This window comes from Quercus lobata, chromosome 3 (assembly GCF_001633185.2).
Source record: "Quercus lobata isolate SW786 chromosome 3, ValleyOak3.0 Primary Assembly, whole genome shotgun sequence".
In the NCBI taxonomy this organism is placed as follows: Eukaryota; Viridiplantae; Streptophyta; class Magnoliopsida; order Fagales; family Fagaceae; genus Quercus; species Quercus lobata.
In genome coordinates, this window is record NC_044906.1 from 70,899,957 (window position 1) to 70,918,898 (window position 18,942).

The following is an 18,942-nucleotide window of genomic DNA, read 5'->3' on the forward strand; positions in this document are numbered from 1 at the left end:
TGTCATAAAATTGATTTCCAAATATTGAGAGGAATTACTCTACTAATCTAAAATTTTGAGGTTAAAATAGTCAAGTTTTTCGACATTTGTAGAACCATATTATATTATTTGTAGAGTTTATTTTTTAAATTGATTAAATGATTTTGAAAATTGAAATTTATAAAATTAAATTCAAAGCATAAAATACTTTCATATCCTAAATTTACAAAAATTTCAAGCAACCTCTCAAACACTTTCTCTACTATTCCATTTTCACAACCAAATACCGAGCCACATATCTCAAACTAATATTTCATTATCTCAATAAAAGGAAATCATTTGTAAGTGCTGGCATATAGAAAATGTGATAAAATTAAAAAAAAATTGTTAAAAATATTTCCATTAATTTATTAAGATTTAATTTCCTTTAGCAAGGCTTCCAAATTAAAAAATATATATGTAAAAAAAAAAAACCATGAAAAACACTCTAAAATCATCATTGACTTTTACTTTTATCGTCATGACTCATATTGATATTGCACTAAATAGCAGTAAAAAAAAAAACTACAAAGGAACTTATAAATTATGAGTTCTAAAACATTATTAAAAAAAAACCTAATCTCATCAATAATCAATTAGAAGGTTTCTTTGTATTTCACTTTGTTCTAAAACATAATTCATTTTTGGCTTTCCCACACCAAACACCCAAAGCAACCACAACCTTTACAGAACCCATACAGAACCCATAACTTTTGACCTCAGCATCGAAACTATAATCAGTCATCACTCAATAAAAAAACCAAGCCCTCTTCCTTGGTATAGTTAACTCATACGGGTTAAGATTAGAAAGGACGATAAAGTTGGAGTTAGGTAGGTGTTATTGAAAGGTTGAAGATAAATGACATCATTCTTGGTAGGAATGTATTTGAGATGAGATACATGAAGGGTTATGGGTCATATATAAAGGAGTAGAAGTGCAAGAGATTTATCTTGAAACATTGAACTAAAGAAAACAAAGAGCCTTATAAAGAATTCTTATTCTTTAATAGGAAAAATCTTGAAACATTGAACCAAAGAAACAAAAAAATCTCTATTTTTTTGTTCTTTATCTTATGACTTAAGAGTATTTTAAATTTTTTTTTTTCTAAAGAGTGCGCCACATGGCAGTACTTTATGCTTTCTCGCATAAGAATTCTCCATTTGGGTTTCAATATTTTGCATACTAAAGTACCCTCACACAAATTCTTAATTTTCTAAAATACCCCTATCTTTTAGTTAAATAATTTTAAAATTAAAAAACACAAACCAGTTAAAAGAATAATTTACTTTTTTTAAGTTTTAGGTTTTTTCATTTATCTTCTCCATCCAGCCTAAAACTTAGGAAACTATCTCTATCTCATTTTTAGGATCACGCATTGCACTTTTGAGGGTGATGCTGAGGTTGTTCTTAAAGCAATTTGGAAAAAAGACTCGACGCATCTAGTATATGGTCATGTCATCACTGATGTCCTATCACTAGCTACAGATTTCCAGTTTTGTAGTTTCTCTTTTGTAAAACGTATAGGCAATGTAGTTGCCCACTATTTAGCCAGAATTTCTAAGTCTGGTAATGAGCTCCAGGTTTGGTCTAATTCCATCCTTGAGGATTTAACTCCTCTAGTTGCTCGGGATTCATTGTTTTTCCATTCAATAATACATGGCCTTTAGGTCCGGTTTCCCAAAAAAAAAAAAATATATATATATATATCTCTATCTCATTTTTAAATATTATTTCAAATTACTTTACATATTTCTTAAAAAAAATACATACAGTTATTTATATATCACTTTTAAATATTATAATATTAAATCAAATAAACACTTATCAAAATAAAAAAAGAGTATTATTGCACTGTAAGAACGTGTGTGACAAGTTTAGTCTATATATTGATATTGATGGATTTGTTTTTATTAAAAAAAATAGGAAGAAAAAGAGAAGGGTAATTTTCCACCGTGTTTGACACTGCAATCCTCTCTGTATCAAAATTTTGGGCGACATTACAGGCTTACAGCTGGTATACGTTTGAAATTTGATGTTGACGAATAATTAAAATCGGGAAGAGTCAAAAAGTGGAAATAAAACAAGTAGAAAGACTTTAAGGTCAAGTGAAGTCTCCTCGTATAATGCCAATTGATATTTTGTTCACCTCTAAATTTTTTTTTTTTTTTGGTTGTAGTTGTTGATATTTTGTTTCAATATAAATGCATATGCCGTGTCCCTTGTTTATTAGCCTCCATTCCACCTGGTTCCTTGTTTCCCCAGCTTCTTGCTTTTCATTTTTCAAAACCAAATGACGCTTCACCAGACCAAAATTTGCGCATTTTGTTCTATTTACCTTCGTGTGATTCTTCTCTTTTCAGCAAGTAGTCTCCTCTGCCTGCAACCCGTGGCCATTACTGCCACCGCTCCAACAAACGAGACTGATCGTTTGGCTTTACTCAAATTCAAAGAACTTATACCTCATGATCCATATAAGATATTGAGTTCGTGGAATGGCTCTATGCACTTCTGCAATTGGCATGGAATCACATGCGGCCGTCGGCACCAAAGGGTCACAGGCTTGGACCTCCAGGGCTACAACTTAGGTGGATCTATATCACCTGCTATTGGAAACCTCACCTTTCTAAGGTTCATCAACCTCCAAAATAACAGCTTCTATGGCAAAATTCCACAAGAATTTGGTCATTTGTTCCGACTGCAACGACTCTATCTCAACAATAACACGTTGGGAGGGGAAATACCATCTAACTTGTCCATTTGCTCCAATCTCAGGTTGATACTTCTTGATGTGAATAAGCTTACAGGGAAAATTCCAGAGGAGCTAGGCTCTTTAATGAGACTACAACAACTTCGGATCTTTGAAAATAATTTGGCGGGAGGAATCCCACCTTCTCTAGGAAATCTTTCTTCGCTCAAAGCTTTCAATGTGGAGTACAATAATTTGGAGGGAAATATTCCAGATACCATAGGCCAATTAAAAGGCTTAGTATTGTTCGCAGTTACGGAAAATAAATTGTCAGGTACAATCCCTTCCTCTCTTTATAATGTGTCTTCTCTCCAATTGATTGCAGTTCCAGGCAACCAATTTAATGGCACACTTCCAGCCAACATAGGCCTCACTCTTCCTAATCTCCGACAACTTCTATTTGGTGGAAATATGTTCTATGGACCACTTCCTACTTCACTATGTAATGCAACTCAGCTTCAAAAGATTGATTTAAGTGATAACAATTTTCTAGGGTCAGTTCCAACTAATTTGGGAAATCTGTTGAATCTTTACTGGCTAAATTTAAATCGCAATCATCTTGGAATGAGTTTTCATTTCTTAACATCTTTGACAAATTGTAGTAAACTTAATGCATTGGATATTGGTACAAACTATTTCGCAAGTATTTTGCCTAGTTCTATATCCAACTTGTCAACCCAACTCACTGTATTATATATAGGAGGCAATCGAATTTCTGGAACTATTCCTGCATCATTAGAGAATCTTGTTAACTTAATTAGCTTGGACTTAAGTTTTAATTACTTCACCGGAATTGTTCCTACTAATTTTGGGAAGTTTCAAAAGATGCAATTATTAGATTTAAGAAGAAACAGATTGTCTGGAGAAATACCAACCATCATAGGCAACCTTACTCGGTTGTTTGAACTTGATTTAGATGAAAACAAATTTGAAGGAACTATACCTCCAACTATAGTAAACTGCCAAAATTTGCAATACCTGGACATTGCACAAAATAACCTTGGTGGATCCATACCCAAACAGCTTATTGGTCCTTCTTCCCCTGCACTAATATACCTCAATTTGTCACATAACTCGTATACTGGCAAACTACCATTTGAAGTAGGTGATTTGAAAAATATACACATTTTGGATTTCTCTAACAATAATCTGTCTGGTGAAATTCCTACATCTATAGGAGATTGTTTGATTTTGGAACTCCTTGACCTACATGGGAATTCCTTTGAAGGAGCAATACCATCATCTATGGCTTCTTTGAAAGGTCTTCAACATCTAGATGTTTCACAAAACAACCTATCAGGATCCATTCCAAAGGGTTTAGAGAAGCTTCTTTATTTAGAAAATTTGAATCTTTCATTTAATAATTTTGAGGGTGACGTACCAATTGAAGGAGTTTTCAGAAACACAAGTGCAACATCATTGATTGGAAATACTAAACTCTGTGGTGGTATACCAAAATTTCAATTGCCAAAATGCCCAGTAGAGGTCATGAAACCAAGAAAATCATTTGGCTACAAGCTAGCAATTGTAATTATTTCCATTGTTCTATTTTTATTTTTGTTTTCATCAATTCTTGTTATCTATTGGATGAAAAAATCAAAAAAGAAATCACCTTCTATGTTTTCAACAATGGACCTCCTTCCAAGTGTTTCGTATCAAGACCTCTATCATGCAACTTGTGGATTTTCTCCGGATAATTTAATTGGATCTGGAAGTTTTGGCTCAGTATATAAAGGAACTCTTGATCAAGAAGAAAAACTAGTTGCTATAAAGGTCCTTAACCTTCAACACAAGGGAGCTTTCAAAAGTTTTATGGCCGAATGCAATGCATTACGAATTATTCGGCATCGAAATCTTGTTAAGATATTAACATGTTGCTCTAGCACAGATTACAGTGGGAATCAATTCAAAGCTCTAGTCTTTGAATTTATGGAAAATGGGAGCTTAGATATTTGGCTGCATCTTGAACTAGACAATGAAAATCAATCAAGGAACTTGAGCCTTCTTCAAAGAATAAATGTTGCATTGGATGTGGCTTCTGCAATAGATTATCTTCACAACCATTCTGTGCAACCAATCATTCATTGTGATTTAAAGCCAAGCAATGTTCTCCTTGACAAAGACATGGTTGCTCATGTAAGCGATTTTGGCTTAGCGAAGCTCCTCTCAACTGTTGATGATTCTTCTGAAAAGCAAACTAGTACAATTGGGATAAAGGGAACAATTGGTTATGCTGCTCCAGGTAATATCTTTACAATTCTTCTAGCTATATCTTTAAAGGCTTAAACATCTTTAAATTCTTTACCATTTTTTATATCTTTACAATTCTTTACAGATGTATTATTTTTGGCAATTACTGTACTACTATCAAAAGAGGATACTTAAATTCTCTCTCTCTCTCGCTTAATTTGCACCGATAGAAGCGCTGAGACTGAGTGCTGACTATCCATTGACTAAGCTTTGTATATTTGTTTTTCAAGCATTTATTTCCCCAAAACCATATGTTTGTAAAGACTGATTATAGCTTGTCAATTTTTTATAGCAAAATAAGTAGAGCTGGTCACAGACAAAACAGATTTGTGCTATATAAGTTTTGTGACATTTATTCATGTGTCCTATACTGAACAAGTTGTCAACAGACAATTCAAGTAACAGACAACAATAAGAAGTTAGGAACTACGTTGATTATTATTATTTGCTTGAATAAAAGAATAAGAACCATAAGTTTAGTTGAACATGGGAGCTGCCAAGGCATTCATACCTATGGTGTCCAACAAGTCCATAACAATTACAAAATATAATTTGATTAGATTATCCAAATCCAACCATTAACCATATTTTCCGTGCTACGTATAAATCATCAATGTTGCCTCCTTGACTCCTTCCAACAACCCTAAAGTAATTTTCTATTGTACAAATGATGAATGCTTCTAACTTGAAATTTTGAAATGATGGCTTCTATCTTCATGTTCTTGTTTTCAATTTCTTTATGCTTTTTTAATGAATCAAATGAAATTTCAGTTGCATTAAATTCCAAATATCACTATGAACAACAACTGCAAAATTTCCTTACAATCATAATTTGTAGAGTATGGCATGGGTGATAAGGCATCAATAGAAGGGGACGTGTATAGCTATGGAATATTACTATTGGAGATGTTCATAGGAAAGAGACCAACCGATGAAATGTTTAAAGCTGGTCTCAATCTCCACAATTTTGCTAAGATGGGATTGCCAGAAAGAGTTGTTCAAATTGTAGACCCAATCCTTCTACCAAGAGAAGTTGATGTTGTGCAGACAGCGATAGTGGCAGCTAGAGAAGATAATAATGACAACGAAATTCAAGTAGATGAAGGAGCTCAAGATATTGCAAACCTGTGTCAAATGGATGCCAATGTGCATAAGTGCTTAGTCTCAATCCTTGAGATTGGACTTGCTTGTTCAATGGAGTCACCAAAAGAAAGAATGAGGATGAAGGTAGTTACCAGCGAACTGCATAGGATCAAAAAAGCCTTTCTTGGTTCTGGTATACTCCCTGGTGGACTTGGTAGAATCCAAGTTTAAGGTACTTTTATATATTTTTAAATTTGATTTTGCCTAAATAATAAAATCATCAATGACGGTCATCAGTTATCTCATAAAATTATTGAAGACCATTCTAAGAGTTATGAATTGACCATTTAAGTTATATTTCTTTTGATTCCTATTAATTCTGCATAAATGCTAGTGTGGACGTCTTTTATTATTTTGATAAATGATCTTAATTGTCAAATTAGATTTTCCGGCTAACATTTTCACCTTTTAAGACCCACAACCTTACGAATGGTTCTTTCATATTCATTTATTTAAATGGTTTCATGCAGATGCAATTGTTGTTCTTGTGTGTACATTCTTTGTTTTTTCTTATATAGTCCTGGAAATAACGAATATAACTAGCTTTTTCCTTGGACTGCAGAGCATGAAACTACCAAAACAGATCAATAAAACCTCTTTCGTGTCACTGTTGAGTATTTGTGTCATTGCTTGCTAGTTCAATCTCATTTGTAGAAACATTCAGGGAATGATTTCCTCAAGGTATTTTCTTCTTTCAGATGACAATCCTACTTGTGTATGTGTATCTTGATAGTACAAGTGCATTGAACACTTCTACTACAGGTTCTGGTATGGTGTATATGTATTCACTATTCACTATTCAGCATAAAAAATAAAAAGTATACTGTGTTGTGTATGTATGGGTTTTGTGTTCTATTGATAATTTATAAAGTTGCTGAAAGCCTTTTTGTATTGGGAATATTGGTGACATGCTTTTATTTAAATTTGCATGCATCCAAGTTTCTCCAATCATAGATTTTTTTTTTTTTTTTTTTTTTAATTAAAATAATTTGATAGTTTACAACAAATGAGGGAAGAGATTTGAACCTGATTCTCCTCATACAAAAAATAGAGGCAATGCCACTGAATATAAAGCTCTTGGCACTCCAAACATGGTTATTAAGGCATTTGAACCAAAAGAAAGGGAGAAAATGGAATAAGAAAACTGAAAGAAGAATTTAGACCATGTTGATTGATTTTAAATGAATTAAATCAACTTTGCACATTAAGGAATTAAATGATCAAATTCAATTTCCGGTTATTTTACCACAGTAAAATATGTTTCCAAATAACCAATAATGCGATAAAGATTGACACAGCTATTTGGATAACAATGTGAAATTGAAAAACCATGGACGTATCCAAGGAGAAAAAAATTAAGTAAAATTCTTACATTATTTGTGCTTCATTAGTCAATGTAACCATTTGTTTGATTTTAATTGGGCTTTTAAGATATTACAGTTAAAAAACTATATCTAAATTTTACACAAACACAAAAGGCTATCTGAAAGGAAGGTTATATTAATATAGAAGAAAGTTATATTTTCATTCACCGATTCTTTTACAAAAAGTAGCATCTCCTTTATATATCGCGAAAGTGAGATGCAAGAATATAGAAACTAAAGTAGTCATGTTGTACATTAGATGTCTTAGATAAATAGTTACATATTTAGGAGCAATGTAATCATGAGGAGAAAGAAAATAAAAGAAGAAAAATTACATTGATGAACAAAGAAAAGATAGATACATGGTGTGTCCCGACAAGTTGTATGAAGTTCACAATTCTAACTCACAGGTCACTTTCCAAAGTCTTGCAAAGAAAGTCGATGCCTTGTAGCGGTGGGTTTTACCATCGGGTTGCATTACTGCATTAATTATTAGCTTCACTTTATTTGATTGCTCCCAAACCAAATAACAGGCTTGACAGCAGCAGTCTTTTTTTTTTTTTTTTTTTGAGAAACGACAGCAGTTCGACTCAAAGACTTTTTAACACCCCATAATAGGCAAGACTATTGTCCTACTTTACAAGACGCGTAATGAAAATCTCGTTGGCATTAGAAGTATTTCATTTTAAATTCCATATTGTATATCATGTGTCTTATTATTATTTTTTGCTGAATAACTTGAATTGTTCTATTAATAAAATAAAAGAAAATTTTATATTAGGTTATGGTTGATAGAACATAGATAAGAACACTCACATTAGAAGCACTCCTACTATTATGAAATAGCAAGAAAGAATGGAAAAAAAGCTTTTAAATTCTCTCACACCATCACAGTTTCACCAATTTTACTATTCTTAAATAGTATTTATTTCAAGTAGTTTTGATCTAGTCCCATCCATACTATTTAAGTACTTTTCTTCCCTATTCTAATTTTTCTTTTCTTATTATAATTATAATGCTATAAAGTACGGGCATAATTTTTTTTCACAATAAATTTCACAATTGTGAAAATAGTTAATTATAAAGCGTGAACAATTTACATTGATGAATCCACTACTTTATTTCCTTCACAACTCACAGTCCACTATTTTAATAATTATAAAATTTATTGTGAAAAAGTTGTGTTTGTATGACAATTCAATTAGTAGGTTCTATAGTTAACTTTTGTAGATTGATTTTTTTATTTTTTTATTTTTAGTAATCAAATTATGTCTAAATTTTATGTATTTAAATTAATTTCTCACTTTGATTGTTAGTAACTGTGATTGATTATTTTTGTTTCTTTGTTTTATTAATATGAAATATATACTTGTGGTTATAATTGTCTATTTATTTTGTTTTTATTATCGATTAATATTTTTAGATTAATTTTGTTTTCAGTATTGCTTTTCAATCTTGCCCCCCTTAAACTGAAATTCTGGCTCCACCACTGATTAGAAGAGATGATTTTTATGTCGTTACTTTAATTTGTTAATATCCTGTCATAAGGGTGCATTTTTATAAATTATTAGGAAACTGTGTTTTGAATTTAAATTGAACATTTAAAAAAAAAACTAGAAGGAGTTATAGTTACAAAATAGAATTTTAAGTTTTAAGAATGCTTTTATAAATTTTGATCTCCCAAAACACCTTACTAAACAGATCCTTAATCCAATCCAAACCACAACGACTGAATCTGAGACTTTGAGTCTTGGTCTTCGACGACGGCTCCTCATTATCTCCCAAATTAGGAAAAATTACAAGATGTTGTTAGGTGGTTGACTCCGATCGATATCATCCTCATACGTGATAATTGGCCTACATTTCTCAATAATGATATCTTGGATTATATGACTAATTTTCAAACCAATTACTATATTGCTATTACTTTTCCACGTTGCCATGCATGTAAAATAATTTTCAAAGACGAAACTAAATTAGAGCATTTGCAGCAGTGGAGCTAAAAAGCTATAATGCCATTTTAGCTCCACCAATATACCAAAAAAGCCTTGCAGCAGTGGAGGCAAAGTCATAATTGTTAGCTGATTTGCTACAGTGCACATCTATCTATAGATGTGCACTGTAACAAACATCTAAAAAAAAAAAAAAATTTATTCAACCTCCGATTAAAATAATGCAACTTCCTTTATTTTTTTTTTTCATTTCTTTTATTCTATCTCATCGTGCTCTCTCTCATCATCACTCTCAAGCTCTCTTCAGTTCTCTCATCAAGCTCTCATCTCTTTCATCTGTCAAGCTCTCATCTCTCTCATCTCCCAGTCCACGCCATCGCCATCCCAACCCACGTCGTCGCCGTCCCACGCCATCCCAGCCCATGCCATTTGTTAAGCTCTCATCTCTCTCATCTCTCTCATCTCCCAGCCCATACCGTCGTCGTCCCAGCCCACACCGTCGCCGTCCCAGCCCACACCATCCCAGCTGATCCACTTCAGGTCAGTGCTCTCTCTTCTTTTGTAGTGAATTTTTTTCATTTGGGTGTTTGTTGTTTTGGCTTAATTTTTCTGGGTTTAGTATTATTTTGTGGTGTTATTTTGCGGTGAAAAATGGTGTTGTCGCTATGTTGTTTTGGGCAAATGGTGTTATTTTTGTTGTTGTTTTTGTTGGGTATAACATCTGAATGGAGGAATGTATTGAGAATTTTCTGTTTGTAGGAATTTGTTGTGTGGTTGAAGGCGGCGGCGGTGGTGGCGGTGGTTGTGATTATTGTTTATTATATAGGATATATTATTTTATTGTAGTGGATATATTATTTTTTTGTAATGGACATATTATTTTATTGTGATGTTTATATTATTTTATTGTGTTAAAAGCTAAAATAGATTCACTGCTGCAGCATGTATGTAGGTAAAATAGATAAAGTAACTTTTGATAGAGCTAAAAAGCTAAATTTTTAGCTCTACTGCTGTGGATGCTCTTACAAAGACTTGTGTCCTATTCTATGTTACAAGATGTGGTTTAATTTGCTTGCATCGTGTAATTAGAGCTCCGCTATTGGCCAGTCAGCAGTCAAATTGGAGAATAAGTCAATAATAATCCAAACCAAAATGTCTAAAATATTTGGGGAAAGTACTAAATGGATCGACTCATTTCTTGGATTGTCTCATCCGTGGGATCCACAAAGGGAATCCACCATTCACATGAGACAATATGGTGGACAATATGGTAAGTTCCCCAAATAAATACTTTATTCAATTTTTGAAAAGTAGGCATGAATGTTTTGAAGAGTAAAAAAAAAAAACTAATGAAAAAAGAATAATTATATGAAATGGTGTTTTGGAATATACAATTAGATGTGAGTATTTTTTTTTTTTTTTTTAAGTAATGTTATGTTTACAATATTTTCTTAATATATTTTAAGTGGCAAGCTTTATTGGTGAGAAATAAAAGTAAAGTCAATAAAATAAAAGTAAAGTGAGCATAAGTCTCTTTTTTTTCTTTTTTTTTTTTAAGAGAGAGAGTTTCAACTTACGACATTCGCTTTTAATAATAGCTATTTATCATCAAACCAAAATATCAATCAGTTTTTGATATAATTGGAGATTAAATTTCAAATCTTTTATACAATTATCAAAGACTTTAACAAAACTTGTGAACATAAGTCTTGATTAACTTTTTTTTTTTTTTTTTTGAGAAGGAAGTCTTGATTAGTTAAAATAGACAAAATAGATACTTATTCTAAAACATTGAAGAAATTTTACACAAACCAACACCAACCATAAATGTCGTGTCAATAATAATATCGTATTGATTTTTCATTTTCCATCCACTGTTTTCTTGGCAGCTCGCCTAGTAACATCTTACAAATTAAGTCCCACCCCCTAGTTAGGTCCCTAATCCCCCATTTAAAGCTTTACAGGGAGCATGCAAATCTTATAGAGCCTCACCCTCTCAGTCCCTCACGTAGCTAGATAGCCTCAAATTAATTAATGCTCTTGCGAAATGAATCAAGACCAGCCCAACCAAGACAGTAATACAAGAAATGCTCTTTCAGTTGTGGCTACTTTGATTGCTTCCGTGACCTTCCAAGCGGGAGTCAACCCTCCTGGTGGGGTTTGGCAAGAAAACCCACCCCCCGATCTTGCTCCTCCTCCTGCTGCTACTACTATCAATACGAACCCAAGCCTTCTCAGCCCTCCTAATTATAGGGATACACATAAACCTGGAAAGTCCATTTTAGCTAATAATAGGATATCCTATGGCGTTTATATTGTCTGCAACACTGCAGAGTTTTCTACGTCGGGTTACATGATTGGATCTCTGGTCGAAGTATCAGGAAGCTTTAAAGTATTGGTGCGGGTTGCCCTATTTTTCATGGGAGCCACCTACAGTGCTTCAGTCATGGCTGTGCTGCCAGATCATGGACCTCTTAATACTTGCTTATTGTTTATCGCACTTCTTGTACCGTCTTTAGTTTTGTTTGCAAGAGAAATTTGGGATGACATTAAGGATAGACTTTGTTGACACCATTGCCTCTCTGTCAGCCTTATTTGGTCTTCTTGAACCGGTAGGGTTGTTATTGCATACTCCGGGAGAAGGAGGGAGCATACTCTCAGAATATGTATACAATAATTTTCTTAGTAAAAGCTTAAGGGTTTGTCCATGGGGATTGGTTAAAAGTGAGTTTGGGCTTGATTGCAATGTTCTATTATTTTGGTTTGGCTGGAATTTGAGCTAAAAGGTTTGTTATAACTAATAAGAAGGCCATCTGTATCCCTGGGTTTGGTTAAAAGTGAGTTTGGGTTTGATTTGCAATATTTTGTTATTTTGGTCCTGTTATTATCCCGCTGAATAGTGCTTCCTGGTCCGCATTATATATTAGAGAGACAGAAAATATTTCCAAAATTTGTGCGGTGCATAAACTGTACAGAGTCAAATTAAAACATGTTGCAAGCATTCAAAAATCAATTACATCATAATCTGGTAAGTATATGATAAGCACCTAACACAAAAACTGTCTTTCCTCAAAAGTCAAAACTCGGTACAAAATACTTTCAAAAGCAACAACAGGCGCTTAAGATGCCAAAAAAATCAAGCTGAAGATAACAATATGCAAGTGAGGGACGTAAGTTTGAAACAACCATAGCAATAGCAAAACCCAATAGACATGAAAGACAAGCATCAAAGCAGATTACCAAATCCAACAGCTTACAAATGATCAGAAAAATTAGCAAAAACACAAAGCGAATTGACAACCTGAAAGAAATGGCAATTTTCTTATAGTAAATTCATAAAATAAATAAACAATAGTCAATCTCAGCAAATCAAAGTACTGGTGTTATGCTTCATTTTCACTTGGGGTTCAAGGTCCAACAACTTAACCAAATATACCAAAGGTCCCATTACTAACATACTCAAACTAAATATCAAACCAATTCTAATATACTGATCAAATTGTGCTAAAAAAAAAAAAAAGAATAACCAATAAACAAAATCAGAGAGAAATTTAGAATCCCATGACTGCTTTCCACATTCAATCAGATTTACTAAAATAATAGTGACAGATTTAAACCAACAACAAAAAAGATTCAGTCATTGTACATTCAAGAACCACAACATGAATGTTCAAATGCTCCATTATATTGTGTGGATATTCAATGAACATCTTTGATAGAGCTTTGGGGAACAAAGTGCCTGTATTAAAAACAAAAAAAAATCATGCACTCTATGGGTCCAATACATTTGTTAGGCTCAATTAATCTCACGGTATGTTTTGACAACCATATACATTATCCTCATCTAAAAAAAAAAAAATTCTTGAACAATTATCAAACAGAGACGCAGTAGAGAAATTGCAAAACAACAAAAAAGCTAATATCTAGCATATGCTGGGAATAAAGAAAGGAAAAAAGAAAAGAAAAAAAGAAACATAGTAGACAATAGACAAATATAGAGAGAACAAAGACTATAGAGAGTAGGATGGCTGACAATCTGACATACCTGGCCTTTCTTGGGCTTTCAATGGTCATCCATTTGCGATTTGAAGGGATTGAGCTAAATGGATCCATCATTTATGGTTGAAAATATTGAAACTTTTAGATCTGAAAGAGAGTTAAAAAAAGAAAGAAAGAAAGAAAAGGGTTTTCTTCTTGAATGATTTTGCCCAGGATTGTCTAACGAGAGCTTAATCTGTGGTTTTGAAAAAGTAAATTAGTGAATTGATGAGGTGGCAACATTTTAAACTATTATATTAAATGAGATGTAAGAATATAAAGAAATCTACTTCATAAAGTACTTTAAGAACTTTAGAAAATCTAAATCCATCCAAAACCGACCAAACCCGCCCATTTATCACCCTACTTGTTGGTGCTCAATTGCTTGTACCATTTTTGGAAGAAGGAAATTGAAAGAGGTAAACAGGGGATAATCAATACTACTTTAAAGAACGCTGGTAAAGAGTTTAAAAGCTGTAAAAGGTACCTCATTCCCTTCTATTGTGTGCATTTATGTTAGTTTGTTGTGTGCATTTATGTTATTAGTTTATATAACCTATACCTTTGCTTTCAATATTTTTAAGATTTTGGAAACTTTGAACGAATCAGTGCTAACTCATATATGGTTGCGCGAGCATATGTGAGCGAAATTTATTAAATGTTGAGAAGTATGATTTCAAAGGCTTCTACATAATATATGGCATCTTGGTGTTTGATAAAAATTTTTAATCTGGAGTAAAAGAAAATTTGTATTGCTTTTTTCTGACATTGTTTGTGAGATTTTAGAAAATGATAGACATCTTGAACCTGGTTCTAAGCTGAGGAAGTTTGTTCTTGAGTTTATTAAGAATCTTTGTAGAAATTTGCAAACATTTCTGGGGAAAAACACAAACATTGGTGGATTTATACTTCAATTTTAATTATGTTTTTGGTGAACCAATTTTTAATTATGTTTTTTTTTTTTTTTTTTTTCAATTAACATCCTAAATTAAGAAAAATTATAAAGTTGTTTTTTTCTCCATCTGCTCTGACTGTCTCAAATGATAACATGTGGGAACTGGTACAAAGTAGTACTCAAAGTTATGTACATCTTTCTGCCCAAAAAAAAAGCTCTCTCTCTCTCTCTCTCTCTCTATATATATATATATATATTTATTTATTTATTTATTTTTATTTTGGTGATTCTTTAATCCACTCCTTAAGTTGGGAACAAGTTAATGAAACACAAACTAACATGAACTAACAGTGTCAACTTCAGACTAGCATTAAAGCTGAATAGGATATACGTCAAATCTCACCAACGACATTGCCTAAAATGCGATAAACCTTAGTTGAGAGTAAATGGAATATCCTAATCTTTAAAAAAATATCTAGAGGCACAATGCCCAAACGAATGAGAACTTACTAACTCACTTGATAAAACCATGCTAGTTAGCTCTAGAATCCAATTAGTCATAAAACTCCTTCAATAAAACTTTTCAATTGAATGGGAACCTTTTATTTTAATCAGTAATAGTCAATTCCTTCAAATACTTTTTTGTGATTTCACTCCATATTTTCTCTTCATAAATCTCAATGTCACCTCATCCATATTGTCATGGTTGAACTCAGGTACTATACCTACTCCCCTAAGCCATACTTTTATCACACTTGTTCCAAAAATAAACTCTCTTGAATATGCACACCAATTTTGCCCAATCAGCCTATGTAATGTCCTTTACAAAATTTACGCCAAAGTTCTTGCAAATCGCCTCAAAAAATTACTTCCATCCATTATCACAGAACACCAATCAGCCTTCACTAAGGGTAGATTAATTTCAGATAATATTTTGGTGGCCTTTGAGACCTTGCATAGTTTACAAAACCATAAGGGGGGTAATTATGATTGTATGGCACTAAAATTGGATATGAGTAAAGCGTATGACCGGGTGGAATGGTATTATTTAGAGGGGATAATGAGGAAGAGGGTTTTAGGGAGAGGTGGATAAATCTTGTAATGGGTTGTGTGAAAATAGTATCATATTCTGCTTTGGTAAATGGAGAACTTTGTGGGATGATTTTTCCTACAAGGGGGATTAGGCAGGAAGACCCACTTTCCCCCTTCCTATTCCTTCTTTGTGCAGAGGGGCTGAATGGTTTAATTAAAAGGTGGAATTACAAGTTGATATCCATGGCTACTCCCTTTGTAGGGGGGCCTAAAACTAACGTATCTACTTTTTGTAGATGATAGTCTTATTTTTTGCAGGGCAATAATGGAGGAGTGTGACAATGTATTGGACATACTAAAAGAGTATGAAGAAGCCTCGGGTCAAAAAATGAATAGGAGTAAAACCTCCTTGTTCTTTAGCAAGTCTATTCCGGAGGAGGTGAAGCATGGAATCAAGGCGGCTTTAGGTGTTCCAAAAATCTTGCACTATGAAAAATACCTTGGGCTGCCCTCCTTAGTTGGGAAAGGAAAAAAAGAAATTTTTAACTACATAAAGGAGAAGGTTTGGCGGAAACTTCAAGGGTGGGAAGCAAAGTTACTTTCCCAAGCCAGAATGGAAGTGCTCTTAAAGGCGATCATATAAGCCATCCCCACTTACACTATGAGATGTTTCAAATTACCGGCGAGTTTGTGCAATGAAATCGAGGCTCTAATTAAAAAAAATTGGTGGGGCCAAAGGGGTGATTGTAGGAAAATCCATTGGGTTAAATGGGAAGAGATGACAAAATCTAAGACTATTGGAGGTATGGGCTTTCGAGATCTTGCTATGTTCAATGATTCCCTCTTAGCAAAGCAAGCATGGTGGCTCTTGCATAATAAAACCTCACTCTTCTACAAAGTATTTAAAGCTCGTTTCTTCCCCAATTCATCACTTATGGAGGCTCCCAATTCAAGGATGGGGTCTTATGTTTGGAAGAGTATCCTTAGAGGAAGAGACATCATTCAAAGGGGGGCATTATGGAAGGTAGGAAGTGGAGAAAAAGTAAACATTTGGCAGCAACGTTGGTTGCCAAGAAAACACCCAACATAGCAGCCTACTTGCCCCTTGGAGAGTTTTGAAAATCATACCATAGACTCACTTATTGACCCAAGCACAAGAAGATGGAATGAAGAGATGGTGGATGGATTATCTGTGGAAGAGGATGCTAAGTTGATCAAGAAAATTCCACTTAGTCAACATGTAATAGAAGAAGTTTTGTATTGGCCTTATTCTACCTCTGAAAATTACTCTTGCAAGTCCGGATACATGTTCCTTAAAGAGGAAGAGGAGCTGCAATTAAATCCTCAAACACCCCCAATCTGTGATAAGCGGGTTTGGAAGGAAGTATGGCAGATGCAAGTTCTACCAAAGATAAAAAAATTTCTTTGGAGAGCCTGCCGTAATGTACTTCCAACCGAACAAGCGCTGATGTGAAGGAAAATTTTAGAGGACCCAATTTGTGAGAGGTGTAAGCAGGCTGTAGAGGACTCGATGCATGCTTTGTGGTCATGTTCGGAGTTGGATGTAGTGTGGGCTGATCAGGAAAAATGGGGGTTTAGGTGCGAAATTGATTTCATAGGTGTAAAGGAGCTGCTGTCATGGATGATAGAGGAAGGAAAGTCCTTGGAGTTGCTAGCATACACGGCCTGGAATGTTTGGAATCAAAGGAACAAAGTGAGGCTCAATTTACAGGCTAGTCTGCTGCATCAAGTTGCTGAACAAACAGCTGCATTGTTGGTGCAATACAGAGCAAACACAGAAGCTTTAGGTACGGAGGTGAGGAGCAATGGAAATGAGGAAACAGATGGATAGCACCGCAAGCTGGTTTTGTGAAAGTTTAACTTTGATGGAGCGGTCTTTGGTGACTCAAATAAGTCAAGTGTTGGAGTTGTAATAAGGGATAACAATGGTGATGTTTTGGCTTCATGTTCAGAGAAGATTTTTCAGGCGTATAAGGCAGAGGAGATAGAAGACTTGGCTGCTTTGAAAGCCTTGACATTCGCACATGAGCTGGGGTTCCAAAATGTCATAATCGAAGGTGATGCTCTTGGTTTGATTCAAGCTTTGAAGTCACAAGAGTAGAAACTATGCCCATTGGGTTTGCTGGTGGAGGATGTGAAAGTTTATGTGAATCATTTTAGAAGTGTTGTATTCTCACATAAAGAGCAATGGCAATAGTGTAGCTCATAATCTGGCGAAACATACTATAAGCATACCAGATTTTCAAGTGTGGATGGAAGATGTATCTTCTCATATTGTTTCGTTTTTACATTTGGATGTAACTCATTTACATTAAAAAAAGGTAATCAAGTTCTTTCTCAAAAAAAAAAAAAAAAAAAAAAAAAAGAAGAAGAAGAAGAAAGAGTACCTACAACTGTGCTCTCTATGCACCGAATTTATGGGACATGATAACACACCGGTCATTTTTAAACTAATTTCCAAAACATCTTGAGGGATTTATCCTCACCTTGATGTCCATAAAATAAGGAAGAGAAACTGTTGGGAGTTCCAAATATAGCCCCATAGAAAATGCATTTCTTAACACAAGAAAGAAAAGGCTTACATAAGTATTAAAAAAAAAAAGAAGAAAAGAAAAGAGGATAATCATAAGGAAATAAGAAAATGAAGAACACCCAAACGCATGAGTGTTTTTTTATTTTATTTTTTTATTTTTTAAATTCAAAACAAAGATATTTGAATAAAAAAAAAAAAAACCAATGTGAGATGAGATTAAGGAGAAGGATAATGATAACAAAGTAAGGAAATCAAATATAAACCAAATACTGGAAAGCAAATGTTGAATGACACCTCATAAAAGCAAACTTAATTTGTTGTAATATAGAGAACCCAACGCTCATGAGGCATCTAAATAGAGGTCATCAAAGATACTTACATTTTTGTTACGAAAATCTTGAAGATCCACACCTTAATACATGATCCTTGAAGTTTAGATATGAAAATCTTGAAGATAGACAAAAATATATATCATTCTCACTCTATAAAAAATACTCATTACTTAGAGGAAAAAAAAAATGTACACCCACGTTTTAGTCACACACAACTCCAAACTTCTACCCAGAAATTTTAAATATCCCCATTATCATTAAGCAATTATTAAGCAGTTATGATCTTATCAAATTACTTCCCATCTCCAACTCTCTAACATATATCACGTTGCCTTTTCTTTTTTTTTTCTTTTTTTTTGATGTGTATAATTCTCCCTATACCCTACCATCTAAAGAGTTCATTATCTACATTGGCAATGATCAGTAATATTTCAAATCATTGGCTTCTTTCTCCTTCGGGTTTGTATCAATTTATTTTATATTTTTCTACTTTTTTTATGTAATTAATAATGTACATCATATATTGTAATTGTTTTCTTAATTTTATAATCACTATGAAATTAGAGGGTATGAGAGAGAGACTTACTCTGGCTGTAATATAGATCAATGATGGCGTT

The 18,942-nt window shown here is 33.5% G+C and overlaps 2 protein-coding genes across 3 annotated transcripts; both read left to right on the forward strand.

Annotated features, from left to right (window-relative positions):
* Positions 1–2,236: 2,236 nt before the first annotated feature.
* On the forward strand, positions 2,237–7,051 carry LOC115978861 (probable LRR receptor-like serine/threonine-protein kinase At3g47570). 2 transcript variants are annotated; one of them, XM_031100741.1, is made up of 4 exons: positions 2,238–3,039; positions 4,654–5,007; positions 5,854–6,330; positions 6,721–7,051. In XM_031100741.1, the coding sequence occupies exons 1-3, from the start codon at positions 2,310–2,312 to the stop codon at positions 6,327–6,329; spliced, it is 1,560 nt and encodes a 519-aa protein (XP_030956601.1). In that variant the 5' UTR covers positions 2,238–2,309; the 3' UTR covers position 6,330; positions 6,721–7,051. The 2 variants fall into 2 exon arrangements, with proteins under 2 accessions (XP_030956599.1, XP_030956601.1); XM_031100739.1 differs by having other exon boundaries at positions 2,237–5,007.
* Positions 7,052–11,521: 4,470 nt separating this feature from the next.
* On the forward strand, positions 11,522–12,043 carry LOC115981387. Its single transcript, XM_031103527.1, has one exon. It carries the CDS (start codon positions 11,522–11,524, stop codon positions 12,041–12,043), a length of 522 nt encoding a protein of 173 aa, XP_030959387.1.
* The last annotated feature ends 6,899 nt before the right edge of the window (positions 12,044–18,942 follow it).

Bases quoted from the DNA above. Each gene is read 5' to 3' on its own strand.
- LOC115978861 (XM_031100739.1), top strand. From the start codon at position 2,310: ATGACGCTTCACCAGACCAAAATTTGCGCATTTTGTTCTATTTACCTT. The intron at 5,008-5,853 runs GTAATATCTTTA...CATAATTTGTAG, and splicing joins AATTGGTTATGCTGCTCCAG to AGTATGGCATGGGTGATAAG.
- LOC115981387 (XM_031103527.1), top strand. From the start codon at position 11,522: ATGAATCAAGACCAGCCCAACCAAGACAGTAATACAAGAAATGCTCTT.